At 35.3% G+C, this 21,825-nt stretch overlaps 1 protein-coding gene and 1 non-coding gene across 3 annotated transcripts in view; both read right to left on the bottom strand.

Moving 5' to 3' along the window:
• Positions 1 to 819: 819 nt before the first annotated feature.
• Positions 820 to 21,825, bottom strand: part of MOB4 (MOB family member 4, phocein) — a 43,944-nt gene continuing 22,938 nt past the window's right edge. For both annotated transcript variants that reach the window (XM_053215505.1, XM_027055062.2), the window contains 6 exons: positions 14,821 to 14,921; positions 10,487 to 10,529; positions 10,212 to 10,298; positions 4,161 to 4,240; positions 3,004 to 3,115; positions 820 to 2,879 (listed from right to left, as the gene is read on the bottom strand). In XM_053215505.1, the coding sequence (XP_053071480.1) occupies positions 2,748 to 2,879; positions 3,004 to 3,115; positions 4,161 to 4,240; positions 10,212 to 10,298; positions 10,487 to 10,529; positions 14,821 to 14,921 (555 nt within the window). In that variant the 3' untranslated portion in view covers positions 820 to 2,747. The remainder of the gene's footprint in view (positions 2,880 to 3,003; positions 3,116 to 4,160; positions 4,241 to 10,211; positions 10,299 to 10,486; positions 10,530 to 14,820; positions 14,922 to 21,825) is intronic.
• Positions 8,782 to 8,890, bottom strand: LOC113597905 (U6 spliceosomal RNA). The gene has a single exon (XR_003418643.1). It is a non-coding gene; the product is annotated as a U6 spliceosomal RNA (small nuclear RNA).

The following is a 21,825-nucleotide window of genomic DNA, read 5'->3' as shown; positions in this document are numbered from 1 at the left end:
AATGTTTGTTTTTGAGAGAGAGAGAGAGAGAGAGAGAGAGAGAGAACAAGCAGGGGAGGGGCAGAGAGAAAGGGAGACACAGAATCCAAACAGGCTCCAGGCTCCCAGCTGTCAGCACAGAGCCTGACATGGGGCTCAAACTCACGAACAAAACTGTGAGATCATGACCTGAGCCAAAGCTGAACGCTTAACCAACTGTGCCACCCAGCTGCCCTATGTAATCACGGATTTCTAATTTGATTCTATTAGAAAGCATTAACTCATTAAGAATTTAACTGAGAAACTGAGAAATGCAAAGTTAACACCTCAAGTCAGGGAAAATGTACACACAAAAGAGAACTAGGACACTTACAGAAACATAAAGTTAGCTACTTTCCCAGTTATGACAGGAGAAAGAGTGAGTTAAGAGTGAGTTGACTATAGGAGCAAAATTCATGGAAAGTTTTAATTTTGGGATCTATATTGGATAATCAAAAAAAAAAAAAGTGCAGCCTAATTTCCTTACTGCACAGAACTGCGAGTTTTCTTTTCCTCCTTTCTTAGATTTACTGTATAAATCAATCTTTTGTCAGGTTAATTTTTTAATACCACTTATGTACATACATGTGTATTTTCAAAATTCTGTAAAGAGTGTTAAGGAAAAACAGTAACTGTTTCATTTAGGTTTTATACCTAGTACAATGAGTCAATTTCATGGTACAATGAGTATGAGTAAGACCTCAATGTGAATACAAAAGCAAGCCTACAAACTGATGTTTTCTTTTTGGGGTATTTTTTTTTTATGATCAATTCCAAACACACAGTACAGGGAAAATGGAATGAGTAAGAAAAAACATACTTTATTTCCCCGTTAACACCAAGTCTTATTATTCAGAATGTGTTTCAATATACTTAGCCAGATCACCAATCCCAGCCACGGCCTTAGTTCAAATGTTTACTATGAAAATAATCAAGCAACAGAAATCCATTGTGAGACACCATCTAGAGAGAACGGCTACATTGCTATATATAATTTATTAACTTAGTAGTTTAGTCTCTCAATATTTAGCAAGTTTGTGTAAAAATTACTACTCCCATTGGTTTCTAGTGACATTAATATAAATGCATAATTTCAAAGTCAACATTGCTTTCACTATGAACACAAAACTTCTTAAAAAGATAGTTAGTTGTGAGTTAAAGTAACGACTGGCTGCTGGGATAGCACTGTTCAAGGCCAAATACACTGCCAGGCTTGGAAAGGCATAAATATATACATACACACTCAGTTTGCTATTTCCTACATATTTGCTACACGTCCTTTGTTGTATAGTATGGTATAAATTATTTCCTTAAATTTGAAAAAAAAAAATCAAGATGAATACATTTTCATCTTCATTTCAAAATAAACCCTTTAAATGAAAAAGTTCTCATTTGTTAATTCTGTTCAAGAGATGGATTTAAAATATTTTCTTCACTACATGTATAATTTTTTGCCCTATCTTAGTGCCTCATTACAACCAGTTTAGCAATAAGACCTCCAGTGCTTTGTTAAAAATTGCATTCAGTAGATGAAAAGGTTGTAAAATCTGCAGTTGAATCTTTCTCAAGATACTGAATTATAACAAAGTCAAAAAAATGTATGACCATTCAACACCCTTGGAAGCTGTGAATTATTGCAAAAAAAGACTCACATGTGCATATAATTCAAACATAAACTTTGTGGGGAAGGGATGTAAAATAAATACTACAATATTTTTCAACTCTTAAATGTTTCTTAGATGGTTAAATGAAAAGATTAATATTACTAACAGGAAGAATCAAACTATCTTAAAGAGTGCTTTCCGTAATTAGAACAATTTTGCAAAACAAAGATAAGCAAGAGCCTATGCCAATACATTTTTCCTGTAGTGTAATGTAATTGCTAATATGAGGTATAATCTGTAAGCAATTAATACAAATATAAATAGGTATAAGCCACACTAAATCACAGTCTGGTGAAAAGCTTCCCAGCTAATGTAGTTTGGGTAAGGAATTAAGGGAAATGAGAAGGGCAGGGCAGGTTTCCAGTGGGAACATCATTTACATGCCTTATCATTATCATCATCTTGTATCTAACAGTCCACTGCTGCAGAAAGGTAAGTCCTTTCCAAGTATGCTGGTCTAGAATATACTTTATGTAGCACAGTAAAATTATTTAGGTATTACTAATACTTCATTTGCATTTATATTTGGATTATACACATAATCATATATGTGTATCAAAAACTAAAAACAGAATTTGAAAACACTTTCATCTCATTTTTGAAAAGTTAACAGTTAAGACTGAACTATGTACTATAGAATTTTCTAGAATATCTAAACTAGGGGTAAAACCAAAGGAAAATATTACTATTTCTTTAGTAAATGGCTTGTGCGAAACCTCAAGCTCACTCATCTTTTCATAGACAGGTTTATCTGATGAGGATTGTGATTCAATGATTGTTTAGCAGCAATTTTACCAAACTGTAAATTCTTTTATTAACAGGCATTATAAACAGATAATACTAATCTTATTTAAAAACCATGAGTGCCACACTGGTGAATATACAGCTCATGAATAACTTAAAAAGTATTTCCCGTTTTAAAAGGCAACACTCAGCATACAAAAACCTATACTAAACAAAGAAACTATAATATGGATACATGATTGATGTGTCTAAACGATATATATACAGTACATAATTATTGTTAATTATGTGATCAGTACATTTTTTTCTGTATGATTCCCTTCATGCTTCACTTTCCCCAGAAGCTGAATTCTGAACTTCCTCTTCTAAAATTGGTACGATCAGGTTATCCTTGGACATCAAATTATATTTCATCACAAATTTAGTAAACCGGTGACACAAAAATGTTTCATTCTGTAAGGAGGAAGAAAAAAAGATATTTTACTATTCAAAACCAAAAAAGCCTACATGTAATATCCATGTATATTATTGTCATTCTGATAAGAATGCATCAGGATAATTAGTGAAATATACTTACTTCATATTCATCAAATATCTGCCGATGATGAAAATAAGCATGTGAAAATATTCTGTAAATCCTACGGCATACTGATCCTAGTTTTGCTACAGATGATTCCTTTATGCTAACCCTAGAAATAGGAAAGAAATCAGATTCATAGAGCTGGACAGATCTTAGGAACAATGTTGTCTAATCTTCTCAAATGACAAGTGTGGAGACTTAAACCTTGGGGAAAAAAGTGACCAATGCAAGGTCACAGTGCTAATAAGTGGCAAGAGCAGGACCAGGACCCCTCCCTGTTCCTTACTCCTGGGCCAGTGCTCTTTCTATGTAACCACAGTGCCTAAGATACTCAGTATTGTAAGCTTTGAGACTTTATGAAAGTTCAATGCAATTAAATCCCCAACAAATCAAAATTTCCTAGAACATAACATTTACCACATTAACACTTTGTACACTACAGATGATTAAAACTACTAAAAGGAATTATTGCTTTATTCTACAGAATTTGATTTTTTCAAATAAAAAATGCATATTTTTGATATTAAAAAATATATACAGGATAATGAAGCAAAAAATTATATCTTTTAACATATTTTATATCAGCTCTTTGAAGTTGATATTTGGGGCGGTGGGGGGAATCTCCAAATCTACCCATCTGATAACAAGTGTCTTCATAGAATAAAAGGCCAGTAACAAACCTCACTAATAATATATTACAATATGCAGAGCCTTCTTCCCAGATCTTAAAAATCTGTAAGCAAGGATAAGGAATCCTTCAAAAACAAGCAGTCCAGTCCAACTTAGGAAATTGTGCCCTTCAGGCATGCTGTCTAAGAGGAGGCTAGCTCTATCACAGAGATTCAAGAAGTTAAGTGTGTAAATACCACAACTCTAAAGCAGAAGAGGGACAGCCCTGCAGGAAGTACCCTTGACTAAACTGGCCTGTGAGCTTTGCGAGCCAAGTCCTGCTGCTTTTAGTTTAACCACAACCTTAATTTCAAAATTTGAGTAATTCTCAACTAGCTAAATATAAAATAGCTAAAAAAAAAAAAAAAAAAAAAGTTTAAAGAACACAATTCATTAAGCAGCAACCTAGTTTGTTTTAAGAAAAACATCAACCTTTTAAATCAAATCCAAAAAAGTTTAACACCATGTTTACAAGTTTTATTTACCTGCTGGGAAAATATTTATTGCTATTCAGAAGACATGCAGCACCATCAAGTGTGTGTCTAGTATAGTCTATTGCAGGACACTATAAAGGAAAGGATATAAAAAATGCATCAACATAGAGCTCTACCTCTTGCATGAGGTCTGTTATGAAATACTTGTCTTATTCCAAAAACATGAGCATGTCTGAAGAAAAACGTCTTACAATATCAGAATGACTTTAAAATTTAATGTTACAACAAAACTACATTAAAAAAGAACAGGTGAAATTAATTTTAATGATATAATTTATTTCTCTATCTACCCCAAATTATGTCAACATATAACTGATACAAAAATTATTAATGAACTTCTTTGGGGTATTTAAAAATTAGCAAACATGTAATTCACATACCATAAAATTTCTTTTAAAATGTTTATTGCTTTGGGGAGCAGGGGGCAGAGAGAGACAGAGAAAGAGAGAATGAATCTCAAGCAGGCTCCACACTGAGCCCCGATGTGGGGCTTCATATCAACGACCCGAGTGGGTGCTTAACTGACTGGGCCACCCAGGGGCCCTGGCAAAATTTCTCTTTTAAAACGTACAACACAGGGACACCTGGGTGGCTCAGTCAGTTAAGCATCTGACCTCAACTCAGGTCATGATCTCACAGTTCATGAGTTCAAGACCCATGTTGAGCTCTGTGCTGACAGCTCAAAGCCTGGACCCTACTTTGGATTTTGTGTCTCCCTCTCTCTCTCTGCCCCTCCCCCATATACATTCTGTCTCTCTCTTTCAACAATAAACATTTAAAAAATAAAATAAAATAAAATAAATAAAAATAAAATAAAAACTCAGAAGTTTTTAATATATTCACAAATTTATGCAACCATCAACTACATTTCTGAAAATTTTCATCACCCCAAAAAGAAACCTAGTATCAATTAGCAGTCACTTCCAAATCTCTCCTCCCCCTGACTTGAAGCAACAATTAATCTACTTTCTGTTTTCCATGGATTTGCCTATTCTGGATATTTTCTAAAAAATGGAGTAATATGTGGCCTTTTGTGTCACTTAGCATTTTTCCAAGGCTCACCCATAGTGCAGCATGAATATTACTTCTTTTTTCGATTCAAAACCTTTTTAAACTTTGTTTTTAATATATACAAAAATGCTGTAATCCCTCATAGACTTCATTCTTTTCTATGGCTGAACAGTATTCCGTTGTGTGCATGTATCACATTTTGTTTATTTACTCATCTTCAGTTGATGAAAATTTCGTCGTTTCCATGTTTGGCTATCATGAATAATGTGACTATATCAGTGTACAAGTTTTGTATGGACATATGTTCGCATTTCTTTTAGGTATACACCTAAAAGTGGAACTACTAAGTCATATGGTAACTACGCTTATCATTTTAAAGAACTTCCAAACTACTTCCCAAAGTGGCTACAGTATTTTATAGTCCTATCAGCACTGTATGATGATGCTCCTTTCTCCACATCCTGGCCAACACTTGTTATTATCTCTTATATTTTGATCATTCTAGTAGGTGAAGTGTATGCCATTGTGGGGTGTGTCTTTTCTTTTTCCATTAAAAAAAAAAGTGGTAAAATACGTTTAAGATGAATTCTGCCATTTCAACCTTTTTTTTTTTTAAGTTTATATATTTTGAGACAGTGTGTGTGGGGGGGGGGGGGGGCGGGGGGGAACCAAGATAGAGGGAGAGACAGAATCCCAAGCAGACTCCATGCTGACAACAGAGAGCCTGATGTGGGGCTCAAATTCACCAACCATGAGATCAGGACCTGAGCTGAAGTCACGCACTGAACCGACAGAGCTACCCAGGTGCCCCCTCCCGTCTCAACCTTTTTTAGATGTACAATTCAATGGCACTAATTACATTCACTATTGTGCAACCATCACTTCTATGTATTTCCAACCAAAGGTTTTTCATCATCCTAAACAGAAACTCTGTAAACCATTACGCAATAATGTCCCAGGTCCACTACCCCCAACCCCTAGCAACCTCTAATGTACTTTCTACATCTACGAATTTGCTCTTTATAAATATTTCATGTAAGTGGAGTCATGTAACATGTACCCTTTGGTGTCCGGCTTATTTCACTCAGCATAATGTCCTCAAGGTTCATCAACACTGTAGCGTGTTATCAGAACTTCACTCTCTTTTATGGCTGAATGATATTCCATCCTGTACATTCCATTTATCCACTCATGGTGGTTTTGATGATTAATGAGCATTTTTTCATGTGCTTACTGGCCATTTGTTTATCTTCTTCAGAGAAAAGTCTATACAAATCCTGTGTTCATTTTTAACTGGGTAATCTTAATTTTTTTTAAGTTTACTTATTTGAGAGAGAGAGAGAGTGAGCATGTGCATGAGTGCATGCAAGTAGGGGAGGGGTAGAGAGGGGAGATAGAGAAGATAACCCCAAGCAGGCTCCACGTTATAAGTACAGAGCCTGACACAGGGCTCGAACTCACAAACCATGAGATCATTACCTGAGCCGAAATCAAAAGCTGGATGCTTAACTGACTGAGCCACCCAGGCACCCCAACTAGGTAGTCTTTTAATTGCTGAGTTGCAATAGTTATGTATCTGGGTATCAGACCCGTATCGGAGATAGGTTTATAAAAAATATTTTCTCCCATTCGTAGACTGTCCTTTCACTTTCTTGACAGTGTCCTTTGAGGCAAAAAAAATTTTTAGTTTTGGTAAAATCTGAGTATTTTCTTCTATTACTTGTGTTTTTGGGGTCATATCTAAGAAATTATTGCCTAGTCCAAGACCATGAAGATTTACACATATGTTTCTAAGAGTTTTATAATTCTAGTTGTTATATTTAGGTTTTTGAACCATTTTCAGCTAATTTTTGTATAAGGTGTGAGTTAAGGGTCTAACTTCATTCTTTTGTATACAGATTACCTAGTTCTCTCTTAATGAGATATTTGATGTCTTTCTGTACTCTTTGAAAGGGTATTTTATTTCATACTTTGAGCATATCTCAGTTTGGACTACCAACATTAAATGCTCTGTAGCTGCATGTGGTTCATGACTACTATTGTATCAGCATAAATTTAGATCTTTGATTGGTTACTGGAAGAAAAAAAAACTTTTTTGGAGATGGGGGAAAGGTTTTATCTTATTTTAGCTGCTTCCCTCCATCTCTCTCCAATTAACTCTCAGTTAACTAATCCTATTTTGTATCATTTGTAACAGCAAAAAGTTAGCAATATATACAAGGTTACAAAATAAGAAGCAATTTGTTCACAGGCTTTTATAAATTCTATTTTGCCAAATATATATTTATAATGCTACTGCAGTCTGCATGTGACTGAAAGGGCTAGCAGATGATAACAAGTTGTTGTTGATAACAAGTTGTCACTTACAGTCACTATGTACAATTAACTCTGTTGCAATGACTCTTTAATTCTCAAGAACATTGAGTAAAATCACCATTGGTGCTGAGTACCCTGCCTCTTCTACTTTACAATCTTCCCTGTTCTTTTCATCTGTAAGAACAACTTTCTTAGTTCCTAATTTGTTAGTTGCTATTATTTCCTGACTACACAATTATTCTAACAGTTCATAAAGTGTCCTTTCAAGATTTTCTTTTGTATTTTTACAGAAATTCCTTTGCATACAACTTACCACTTGAAAATGCCACCATCATTCATCCTCCCTTGACACAATTCAATGGAGCTGGTCTTCAGCAAACAATGTTACAATTCTAAGACTCATTCACAAGACCTAATGCTGATAATCATCCTATCTTATATTTATTACTAATCAAGAAAAAAAGCAAATATGACAATGACAGTCCATATAAATCTCATAATACATCAAAGATACAAACTGGGTATCTTTTCCACTCTAAAGTGAGAATAATGCATCTTTACTATTTGCCAAAATGAAACTAGCCTTCTTGATTCAGTTTCCTAATTGCAATTATCACATAATTCACTATACTATGTAGCCAATTTCAATAAATTATCAATAAAACTGCTATGTGGATTTTCCCATATATAAAATGATAATCTTAATATTGCTTCAATTAACTAACACAAAAAGAGTAACACCCTGAATGAAATTAGTCATCCAAATAAGTCATCCAATAAGTCAACTTGTCTATTTGCTTAGACAAGTACCAAGTACCAGATACTTCTTATTTTGGAGAATTTGCCTTTTCATTTTTTTTTTTTAATATGAAATTTATTGTCAAATTGGTTTCCATACAACACCCAGTGCTCATCCCAACAGGTGCCCTCCTCAGTGCCCATCACCCACTTTCCCCTCCCTCCCACCCCCAACAAACCTCAGTTTATTCTCAGTTTTTAACAGTCTCTTATGGTTTGGCTCCCTCCCTCTAACTTTTTTTTTCCTCCTTCCTCTCCCCCACGGTCTTCTGTTAAGTTTCTCAGGATCCATCTACATAAGAGTGAAAACATAAGGTATCTGTCTTTCTCTTTATGACTTATTTCACTTAGCATAACACTCTCCAGTTCCATCCACATTGCTACAAAGGGCCATATTTCATCCTTTCTCATTGCCAAGTAGTATTCCATTGTATATATAAACCACAATTTCTTTATCCATTCATCAGCTGATGGACATTTAGGCTCTAAAAATATGGAACGCTTACGAATTTGCATGTCATCCTTGCGCGGGGGCCATGCTAATCTAGTCTGTATCGTTCTTCCAATTTTAGTATATGTGCTGCCGAAGCGAGCATAGAACTTGCCTTTTCAAATAAAAGAACATCAGATGTGAATTTTGCAAACAGAAAGTCACTTGTCTTTAAGCCTTAGAGGTCTATCAATAAAATGATCATTTGACAGTCTATAATTCTGCAGAATTGGCCTAACCCCAATTATTTTCAATGAGTTTAAGTATCCAAAAAAAAAAAAAAAAAAAGTACTATAGATTAAAAGGAATGCAGATCAAGGAAAATGCAATGCATAGTTTAAACAAACTAGCTGCAACTTTTGAAATAACTAAGGAAAACTGAATATGTACTGGATATTAGATAATATGAAGGAATTACTTGTAACTAAAAATGTTCTATAAACAATTGCTACTTCCTATACTCTCACTATGACAAAAACTAAATGAGGAGAAAACAACATGAATAACTTTTTCAATGTAGGGCCAATTATGAAGAGGAAAATCATTATGGTGGGTTTCAAACAAATAGTAGGAAATATAAGGGGTGCCTGAGTGGCTCTATCGGTTAAGTGTCTGGCTCTTGGTTTCGGCTCAGGTCATGATCTTATGATTTGGGAGATCTAGCCCCGCGACAAGCTCGGTGCTGACAGTGTGGAATCTGCTTGGGATTTTCTTTCTCCCTCTCTCTCTGCCCCTCCCCCACTTTCATACACACTTTCTCTCTCAAAATAAATAAACTTAAAAAAAAAAAAAGAAATATTAAAAAAAAGTAGGTAAAAAATACTGACCTATAAAGTCAAAAAGCCCAAAAACAACATTTCTTTAATAGATAACTCATCAACTTGTAATCACCAACAGTTATTCCTATCAAAAGAAATTACGAGGCACCTGGGTGGCTCAGTCAGTTGAGCACCAGACTCTTAATTTCAGCTCAGATCATGATCTCATGGTTCATGGGACCGAGCCCTACGTCAGGCTCTGTGCTGACAGCATGGAACCTGCTTGGGATTCTCTCTCTCTGCTCCTCCCTGCTGTGCACGCTCTCTCTCTCAAAATAAACAAACATTAAAAAAATTATAACTGAACCAAAAAACTAAACATGTATATCTCATCCATTATACAGTAGCTATCAGCATCATATGGTAGATGTTATTCTGTAATAGGCAACGAATCATAAAGTGAGTTCTAGCCCATGATATTATCCAATTATGAAAAATGATAATCATAAATCCTAAAATAGCACTGGGGCAATAAACTTAAAACAAAGAACTCTAAACCAAACAGCAAAATAAACAGTGAACTAAAACACTAAAAATTTATTGACCACTCTCATGGAGAGATTTAGGTTATGATGATTTTATTAGGCATTCTATTTCATAATGTCTCACCTCTTTTGGAGTCTTATGAGCTGCACAAAGAAAAATCCATTGTTCAGTTGCAGTCATCTGAGTACATGTATCTGGATGGCACTCACTCTGTTAGAAATAGTTACACTTCTTAATATGTAAAACAATGAAAAAGTCTATCATTTGGGTTACTACACTCCCATGTAAAAGTACAGAATAATTAGAAATGTTGGGTGAGTCTTTGGGAGCACCTAATGTTACAAAAACAGAAAAAATCAGCACTTTCAATAATAGCTTTAACTTAAACAAAATATTACCTGAAGTTTGACAGCAAGTCCATTTAGTTCAAGACAGAATTGCCTAAAAATGCAAATATATAAATGAAAAGTCTTATCCATCCTCCACATTATTTTCAGAATACTAACTGTAAAAACAGAATCCCATCAGTACCATCCTTCCTTTGTCGTCACCACTGTCAACACCATCTGAATTTACATGGCATATTTTGTACAAAGGCATACAGATTAGTATGCAAAACCCAAAACTAACAACCCTAATAATGTTCAATATCAGCCTCCAGTGAGTTGATCATAATTATACACTGGAAATTGGTGGAATTTTTCTGAATTTGGAAATAGTTACCAAAATGCTTAGGAAGTATATACTTTTATTTACAAAGTCATTCTCCTAGAAATCTATTCTAATAAAATAATCAGAATTGCATACAGATAAATGTATAAAGACATTCACAGAAAATATAAATTTTTGAAACATTCCAAATAATCAGCAATTGCAGAGTAGCAAAATGTTGCTATATACATAAGCAAAGGATATATATTTATATTTACAGTAAGATTCCAGTTATGTAAAACATCATGTGTGTATTTATCTGAATACAAACATAAAACTAGATGTTTTAAATACCTGAATATTCTACAAACTTTGTTCTGATTACAAACAACATGTTCCTTATGAAAACCTTAAATATGATCAAATATATAATGTACAATAAGAAGGTCCTTCATAATTCTACCACCTCTCCCAAAAGTTAATTATTACTTACCTACAAATTTGATTTTCTATGCAAAGATTAAACTATATTGGGACCAAATCATACACAATTTTTTATCTTGCTTTTTGGTCACTTAGTAGATTGTAGCATTTTTTCATGATACTCTTCTAAAACTGCCAAACAGAATTATAAAGCCTAGAATAATTCTTGGAACATAGTAAGTGTCCAAAATGTTTTTTAATAAGTGAAGAATAGAGGAAATTGTGTAAGATTGAGATCATCATTTTTAGACAAACTTGTTATTTTATATGAAACGACCATCAATCCTCTATGTCACTAAGATAACTTACTTTAATAGCTGTCAAAATACTGAACACATCCCCTCTAAAAATCTTACCTAATTAATCACTATTATGTTTCCCCAACAAATGAGAACAGTGTGGTTCCCTACAAATGCAAAACTAAAACCTACTTAGTTAGAAGATAAAGGAGAGTCCCAAAAGGGAAAAAACAAAAAACCCCACACATATATGAAAGAAAAGCTATAGAAGAAAGCAAATAAGGAGTCAGATTTTCAGTTCTCTGTAAATGTATTTCCTTTCCAGATCCCTAACAATAATGCAGTTCTTAGATCACTAAAATAACACTATTTCTGAATCACCACATCACCCTCTAATGCCCTGTATCTTATAGGCTGCATGCAAGTTTTCAAGTTGTTTTCCACTAAGTGGTAATAAAGACAGGTGGTGAAAAGTAAGTTTCTCATCTACTTTAACTCACGTATGGCCAGCAGCAAAACTAAGCCAACTGATTTGGCAGTGTTTATGGGTACAATCTGTGGCACACAGTGCAAATCTAACAGCTTCCAGTTAATTCAATATAGGGCTAACATATAGAGTTGTGCAGCTGAAGAGACAAGCCAGAGCTGAAATCCAGCCTATGCTCTAATCTCTTAAGTCATACATAGGATTGCATCCACTCAGAAAAAGGAGCATCTCTTCCGATTACAAAGATTCCATATGGGCTAGCGGGAGATTTGAATGAAGTCCCATTAGCATCATAATATAATCAACAATATTAACCAATAAGAGCAAGTATTAAGCCTCAAATCAATTACATCAAGTACATGCAAAAACTCAAAAAGCTACTTTTGAAATTCTTCTTGGTCAACTATAAAGATATATACACTATGATGAAGACACAAAAGAATATATATGTGATATTTAATACATAAATATGAAACCAAAATAAAGTGGCTAATATTCAGGAAAAAAAAAAAACTACAAATAACAGCACCAGGACAAATGGAATATGCATGAGAAAGATTTTATAAGTTTTGTATACTGCATATTTTATAGTCTAATTAAATATGCAGGAAAAGGTTTTCCTAGATCTGAAATTAAAATCTTATATGCTAAAATCAGACCTCACTTGTTAGGATTATGCTTGTAGTGAAAAAAAATCCCCACTTATTTTCATCATTAATCCTAACAGGTAAGTAAGTAGTTATTTTCAAAGCTGATTAAAATAAGGCAGAGGGGTGCCTGGGTGGCTCAGCTGGTTAAACGTCCGACTTTGGCTCAGGTCATGATCTCATGGTTCATGAGTTCGGGCCCTGCATCAGGCTCTGTGCTGACAGTTCAGAGCCGGGAGCCTGCTTCAGATTCTGTTACTCCCTCTCTCTGTCCCTCCCCTGCTCACACTGTCTCTCTCTCTCTCTCTCATAAATAAATAAACAATAAAAAAAATCTTTTAATAAAAAATAAAATTAAAAAAAGAGAATCTAAAGTGCTATTTTGATTTATAAGAATGGGAAAATATCTACATATTCATACCTTCAATTATCATGCACTGAGATGTATTTTTAAAAAACTATGTCAGGGGAACCCAGCTGGCTCAGTTGTTGGAGCATGTGACTCTTGATCTCAAGGTTGTGCGTTCGAGCCCCACGTTGGGTGCAGAAATTACTTAAAAATAAAATCTCTAAAAACACTAGATCAAATAGTCAAGTGATTTGTCTAAGAAACCAGCAGAGTACAAAGAAGTCTTAGCATCCTGAAATTGCTGGACTGTTATGACAAGATATTATGTCTTAGCAATGTCTATATAACAAGTCTGTAGCAAAAAAAAAACCCAAAAACACACCAGATCAAACCAAACCAAACTGAAAAACAGTGCCCACTCTACAATTTGTGGGACTCATCAAAAAAGTGGTCTAATTTATGCAGGGAAAGTCCTATTTCAATTTCACTTATTATTTAAAAATTAACTTAAAAAGTTACAAACCCTAATGAACATCTATCTCTAGCTACATTCTTTATATTTAACCTACCAACTCATCTCAGCTCCCGTTTACAGAGAAGCTTGCAACTTCAAGAAATAACTTAGTAACTTCAGGATTAAGCTGCCTTTATTTATTTTTTAATTTTTATTTACTTTGACAGCAAGTGTCAGCATGGCGCTTGATTCAGGGCTCGTTCTCACAAACTGCAAGATCATGACCTGAGCCAAAATCAAGAGTTGAACGCTTAACCAACTAAGCCACCCAGGCACCCCTAGGATTAAGCTGCTTTTAAAGTTAATTCTTGTTAACTAGTCATTCACTAGTCATCAATTTTCTCATTCAAAGGGCATCATCAGAAGTTCCCAAACTCCTTCAGAATTACAATTAATTTTTATTTACAATTAATTTTTATTTACCACAGTTCACAGTAGTTAATAGGCAACTCATCAGACACCAAGCTTAGACTGGAAACTTGTGTTACTTTATAGTGAAATAAACTTTATAGAGAAATAAAGTTTATCATGAGTGGAAAAATAGAAACAATGTATTTGTGGTTAAGGAATAATTTGTGTTTAAGAGAAACTATGTAGGGGCATCTGGATGGCTCAGGTGGTAAGAATGCTACCAACGTGATCTTGGGTTCATGGACTTAAGCCCCACACTGGGTATAGAGATTACTTAAAAAGGCCGGGGGCAGAGGGTGGCGGGGTGCCTGGGTGGCTCAGTTGGTTAAGCATACGACTTCAGCTCAGGTCATGATCTTATGGTTCGGGAGTTCGAGCCCCACATCAGGTTCCATGCTGACAGTGTGGAGCCTACCGGGGATTCTCTCTCTCCGCCCCCCCCACAATCTCTCTCTCTCTCTCTCAAAAATAGTTTTTCATGGGCACCTGGGTGGCTCAGTCAGTTAAGCATCTGACTTCGGCTCAGGTCATGATCTCACAGCTCGTGAGTTCGAGCCTCACATCAGACTCTGCTGACAGCTCAGAGCCCGGAGCCTGATTTGGATTCTGTCTCCCTTTCTCTTTTCCCCACCTCCCACTTGCACTCTGTCTCTGTCTCTCAAAAATAAATAAATGTTAAAAAAAATTTTTTTAAATAGTTTTTCCAAAAAAAAAAAAAAAAAGAAAAATTGTGTAAAAAGATAATAATGCCCAAATCCATAAATTAGAAAAAAAATCAGTGAATAAAAAAGTTGAAAACTTTATAATACCAAAAACACAAAAACTTTAGAATTCAGCTTTTTAGTCTGCAATTACATAATGATTTTATTTATGATTCATAATCATCAGCATTAAAGGTTATTTTTACTAATAGAAATACTACTACTATTTTGATATATTATAAAGACTTACCTTAAATGTTCATATTTCCATACACCTTCATCTTGGCCTTCAGGTGGTTCAAGAATTTTGTCAATATTGGAACAATCTGCTCTTATGTTCTGCTGAATATACTATAATAAAAAAAGTTCTCATAATTAATTAACATACTATAGTACATGGTAAATCTTAAAATATATTTAATTTTTGAGTCCATGATTGCTCCTATGCTTCAACTTTTTTAGGTTATACACATAACAGGAAATCAAGTAATTCAGAAGATAGGAGGTAACCCTTACCTTCTCCAACTCAACTCCTTTGGGATAAGATATATCACATAAATGCAGATATGGTACTTACCAGGATTGGATGTGGGATCAAAAGTAAAGCTATGATTTTCACAAGGACATAAAATGTAAACCATATAACTGTGGTACATAATGCATGATTCTATTAATATGCATTATCTAGAATAGCACATCTATGGAGACAAAAAATAGTTGTTCAGGACTGGAGAAAGAAGGGGAGACAGAGGAGAATGCAGATAACTGCTAATGTGAATGAGGTTTATTTGGTGGGGAGTGAAGATGTTCTAAAATTAAACTGTGGTGATAGTGTAGAACCCTGTGAATATACTAAAAACCATGAATGTTTATTTTAAATGGGTGATTTTAGGGTATGTGGTATCCAATAAAGTGTTTAAAAAACAAAAAATGACTAGCAGAAAAGCTAAGTTAAAAAAAAGGCATGGACATTCACTTTTAAAATTAAATGAAAATTTCAGATCTTTTTAATGTTTCATGCAATCTATGATTTAAATAATCTAAAATTTGAACAGGCTAAATAAGACTAAGATACCTAATTACAGAAATAACTACGAGGCCTTGTTATGCCAATGTATTTTGCCTATTTTCAGGCAACCTTTCTTTGAAAATTACTGTCAAAAGCTTGCTCAAAAGATTTTAATGATTCTCTAATGCCTGTTTAAACTATTCTCCCTGGTTTTCTGACCCCATCTCAAGTTCCAAAGTTCTGCATGAAATTGATTCTCGCAAATAGAACCAAATTCTTTACCTTTTCCACCGGCCACCTCAAATTGCATACAATTCTTTCCAAATTCCCTTTCCCCCAACACACTCGTCTTTGCTTTTATTCAATATATAGCATTTATTTACTTTTTAATATCTCCTTCAAAAAACAGAGACTCGGTTTTGTTTTAAATTTTAGTATTAGGACCTGGCACATAGGAGGTTTTTAACAAATTCTCACTGTCTTTTCCTAAACTACATTACTTGAAGTCAAGGATAAAGATACTACTTACCTGAAATGTTAAAACCATGGGGGATTAGGGATGAAAAAATTTACCAAAAATGGGGTGGAGACTGATTCTTTAGTATTCTCCGGTGATCCCCAAAAGAGTTTGGTAGTTAGGCACACAAAAATATATTCTATGCAATACAGCTGGCTCATAATGAATACTAAGTCTTTAACCACATGTTTAGTAACTGAATTTACTCAAAATTATTTAATTTTTTATAAGTAGAGGTACAAGTTGTCAATCTTCAGGGAATCTAGATTTTATTAATGATAATACATGTAAACAATTAAGAAAACAGGGCACCTAGGGGGGTGACTGGGTGGCTCAGTCAGCTAAGTGTCCAACTTTGCTCAGGTCATGATCTCACAGCTTGTGAGTTCAAATCCTACGACAGGCTGTGCTGACAGCTCAGAGCCTGGAGCCTGCTTCAGATTCTGTCTCTGTCTCTCTCTGCCCCTCCCCTACTCACCAGTGTTTCTCTCTAATATAAAGAAACATTTAAAAATTAAAAAAAAAAAAGAGAGAGAGAGAGAGAACGGGGCGCCTGGGTGGTTCAGTCAGTTGAGTGTCCAGCTCTTGATTTTGGCTCAGATCATGATCTCGTGGTTTGTGGGCTGACACGGATCCTGCTTGTGATTCTCTCTTCTCCCTCTCGCTCTCTGCCCCTCCCCCTTCCATGTCTGTGTACACGCTCTCCATTTCTCTCAAAAATAAATAAAACTTAATAAAAAAGAGAGAGAACAGAAGAAATCCTTAACTCTGAAAGAAAGCAAAAATGTGAGTCCTCCACACTTTTATGGAAAGAGAGACAGCTATCATCTAAAATGAGCTAAGAAAGGGGCACCTGGGTGGCTCAGTAGGTTAAGCATCTGACTTTGGCTCAGGTCATGATCTCGCAGTCTGTGAGTTTGAGCCCCAAGTCGGGCTCTGTGCTGACAGCTCAGAGCCTGGAGCCTGCTTCACATTCTGTGTCTCCCTCTCTCTCTGCCTCTCCCCCAATCACACTCTGTCTCTCTCTCCTTCTAAAATAAACATTAAAAAAAATTTTTTTTTAATGAGCTAAGAAAAGTAAATGTCCTAGTAGCAGATGGGTGGCTCAGTCAGTTAAGTGTCTGACTCTTGATTTTGGCTCAGGTCATGATCTCACGGTTCAGGGGACTGAGCCCTGCATTATGCTCTATGCTGACAATGCAGAGCCTGCTTGGGATTCTCTCTCTCCCCCTCTCTCTGCCCCTTCCTCACCTGCACTTGCTCATGCTCTCTCTCTCTCTCTCTCAATAGAAATATTAAAAAAAAAAAAAAAGAAGAAGAAGAAAAGAAAGAAAATACCTAAGAATAAACCTAACCAAAGATATAAAAGATCTCTATGCTGGAAACTACAGAAAGTTTATGAAGGAAATTGAAGAAGGTACAAAGAAATGCAAAAACATTCCATGCTCATGGATTGGAAGAATAAATATTGTTAAAAAGTCAATACTACCCAAAGAAATCGACATATTCAATGCAATCCCAATCAAAATTGCACCAGCATTCTTCTCATAGCTAGAACAAATAATCCTAAAATTTGTATGGAACCACAAAAGACCCCGCATAGCCAAAGTAATATTGAAGAAGAAAAACAAAACGTGAGACATCACAATCCCAGACTTTAGCCTCTACTACAAAGCTGTAATCATCAAGACAGTATGGTATTGGCACAAAAACAGACACATAAACCAATGGAATATAGACCCCAGAATTGGACCCACAAAAGTATGGCCAACTAATCTTTGACAAAGCAGGAAAGAGTATCCAGTGGAAAAAAAGACAGTCTCTTTGACAAATGGTGCTGGGAGAACTGGACAGCAACATGCAGAAGGTTGAAACTAGACCACTTTCTTACACCATTCACAAAAATAAACTCAAAATGGATGAAGGACCTGAATGTGAGACAGGAAACTATCAAAACCCTAGAGGAGAAAGCAGGAAAAATCCTCTTTGACCTCAGCCACAGCAATTTCTTACTTGACACACCTCCAAAGGCAAGGGAATTAAAAGCAAAAATGAACTATTGGGACCTCATCAGGATCAAAAGCTTCTGCACTGCAAAGGAAAACAATCAACAAAACTAAAAGGCAACTGTCAGAATGGGAAAAGATATTTGCAAATGACTATCAGATAAAGGGCTAGTATCCAAAATCTACAAAGAACTCACCAAACTCCACACCCGAAAAACAAATAATCCAGTGAAGAAATGGGCAGAAGACATGAATAGACACTTTTCCAAAGAAGACATCCAGATGGCCAACTGACACATGAAAAAATGCTCAATGTCACTCATCATCAGGGAAATACAAATCAAAACTACAATGAGATATCACCTCACACCGGTCAGAGTGGCTAAAATGAACAAATCAGGAGACCATAGATGTTGGCGAGGATGTGAAGAAACGGGAACCCTCTTACACTGCTGGTGGGAATGCAAACTGGTATAGCTGCTCTTGAAAATAGTGTGGAGCTTCCTCAAAAAATTAAAAATAGATCTCCCCTATGACCCAGGAATAGCACTGCTAGGAATTTACCCAAGGGATACAGGAATGCTGATGTATAGGGGCACATGTACCCCAATGTTTACAACAGCACTTTCAACAATAGCCAAATTATGGAAAGAGCCTAAATGTCCCTCAACTGATAAATGGATAAAGAAGATGTGGTTTTTATATACAATGGAATACTACTTGGCAATGAGTAAGAATGAAATCTGGCCATTTGCAGCAATGTGGATGGAACTGGAGGATATTATGCTAAGTGAAATAAGCCAGGCAGAGAAAGACAGATACCATATGTTTTCACTCATATGTGGATCTTGAGAAACGTTAACAGAAGACCATGGGGGAGGGGAAGGGGAAAAAAAAAGTTACAGAGAGGGAGGGAGGCAAACCATAAGAAACTCTTAAGGACTGAGAACAAACCAAGGGTAGATGGGGAGTGGGGGAGAGGGAAAAGTGGGTGATGGGCAGGGAGGAGGGCACTTGTTGGGATGAGCACTAGGTATTATATGGAAACCAATTTGACAATAAATTTAAAAAAAAAGAGATTTAAAACCAAAAAATTAATTAATTAAATTAAAAAAAAGAAAAGAAAAAGAAATGTTCTAATCCTCCCTAAATATAATGTTTACCTTATGGAAATTTTTATATTGTTTCTGAGTTATTAGTACTATTAGCAATTTCTGTTCATTCTGAAAAATTATTTTTATCATTCTCAAAACATCTGAAAACTAAAGATTCACAACTGTAATGTTTCTCTATCCTGTCCCTGTCACACATAATGTGGTATAAATCTAAACTTGGATTAATTTTTTCAAGTGCATCACAAGATACACAAATATGAAATGGGGAAAAAAAAGCAAGAACTGGCCCTATCATGAAAAGCTGTAATATTCTTAAGTACATTTTCAACATTATCTTTATTATATTACTTATTTAGTAATTCAGTTAAATGGAAAAGTAGTACCATTACTATACAAAACTTTTGCTGCTGAATTTTAACGCTGAGAGAGGTTTTGAAGCTGAGTAAGTTATACAACTATTATTTAAGAAACTAGCTTTGTACTCTAAGAAATTCTACCAAAAAAAAAAATCCAGAAAACAACCACACAAGAGTGTTCTTTATGCTTCCAAGAACTTTAAAATCCTAACTTACCACCATTTCTTGAAAAGAATTTTTTCAGGTAGCTTCTAAAGGTATTACCACTTCTACTTCATACTGTCACCTGATCAAGCTCACTAGCATTTCAGAAGCTCTCAGTATATACTTACTTCCCAGGCCTTTCAAGTCTCCTCAGTACAGGAATATACTATACCATACTTCTGGACTAAGTTTAAAAAAAAAAAAGGGGGGGGGGCATAAAATTCTTCCTTCTGTTATGAAAAAGGCACAAACATATCCTTCCAGTGATTTATTCCCGTGGACTGTAATTATTAAGAATTACAATGATCTAGTATGGTGTTTTACAGAAGATTTTTCCTAAAGCAGTTTTTAGAAATCATTTGGGAACAGTAAAATACCATTCAAAAGCATTTTATTGCTTCCAGTTCTAGGTAAGATGGAGTAAACACACATCAACTTTTCTCTCCCACCGTACACAATTATAAAATCTGGACAGAATGCATGGTATAGCAATTTGAGATCTTTGAAGAACACATATCAAAAAGAAGACCTGGAAAGAACACCAGATTCAAAGTATCACTGAACTCGCAGTGAAGTTGTGATGTTTCTTTTCCCCTCTGGTATACCCTGGCCTAAACTCAATATAGGATGCAACCCAAAAATGAGCTCTGTTGGTGCTAAAAGTTCCAGGAGAAACTACATAGTTCTGGCTCAAGGAGTGGAAAATGGTACTCCTAAAAGCTCAAAAAGAATGAAAGAAAGCTGCTGGCTTTTTGCCCTCTGCTTTTTCTCCACTTTCATAGCCTATGCCTAAGACAATTCCACAATGGCAGCAAAAGCAGCTGGCAACAGAAAAATTCAAGAGACAAAATTCTCAGGAAGAGAAATCGTCCTCTCCATTTGGTGGTGGATCAAACCCTATTTCTTTTTCTCTCTTTGTCTTCCCACAACTGCAGCACAATTCTAGTAAGTGGTTTCTGGTTGGAAGATCAAAAAGGTGGGCCCCAGGGAACCAGAATGTATCAGAGAGACATTAAAGAGAGCAAAATTCAGAAATGTGACCCCATAAGGTGTTTATGAACTCCTGAGCTCAATCCTAATCTGCGCATGCGCACATACATTGATCTGATCATAATTAGCATATGACAGACTTCGAGAAATGAACTAACAGATATACCTCCACCCAGGCTGACCACAGATTGGTACACACAGAACAGATTCAAGGAGGAGTACAAAGATTTGAAATCTGAACAAACACTGGAACCTCGGTCAGGTTGGAACTGGCAACCTGTATCTAACGAGGTCAGATACCTGCTAAAACAAAAATAACATTCCCCGTGGGATTAAATAAGACCAAAGTCTCAACATAATATTCAAAATGTCCAGAATACAATCCAAAATTACTTGGTATACAAAGAATATGTGAAAATCTCAATTCAAGAAGATGAGTGAACTGGGGGAAGGGAGTAGTGGAAAGTTGTTATTGTTTAATGGACACAGAGTTTCAGCTGTTAAAGATAAAAAAGTTCTGCAGATAGAGGCTATAATGATTCACAATGTGAATGTATTTAATGCCACAGAGCTACACACTTAAAGGGCCCCTTTATAGTGTAAGCTATATACTTAAGCTGGCTCAATCGGTAGATCTCAGGGTCATGAATTCGAGCCCCACGCTGGGAGCAAAAATATAAATAAAATAAATAATTTTTTTTAAAAGTACACTTAAAAATGGCAAAATGGTAAATATATTTACCACAATAGAGAAAAGCAGAGTGAACAACAAATAAAAACCTCAAAGAAATCCATGCTTAGACACATAATGAAGCTGCCAAAAACTAAAGATAAGCCAGTGAAAAAAGACACATGACCTACAAAATATTTTAAAAACTGCCACTTTCTCATCAGAAACCACAGACAGAAGGAACTGACACAACATGTTCAAAGGGCTGAAAGAAAGAACTATCAACCCAGAATTCTATATCTAACAAAAATACCCTTCAGGAATGAAAATAAAGACATTTTCTTTTTTTTTTTTTAATTTTTTTTTTAACGTTTATTTACTTTTGAGA

This window comes from Acinonyx jubatus, chromosome C1 (genome assembly GCF_027475565.1).
Source record: "Acinonyx jubatus isolate Ajub_Pintada_27869175 chromosome C1, VMU_Ajub_asm_v1.0, whole genome shotgun sequence".
Lineage (NCBI taxonomy): Eukaryota > Metazoa > Chordata > Mammalia > Carnivora > Felidae > Acinonyx > Acinonyx jubatus.
The sequence above is the reverse complement of the archived record's forward strand: the minus strand, read 5'-3'. Positions and strand labels throughout refer to the sequence as shown.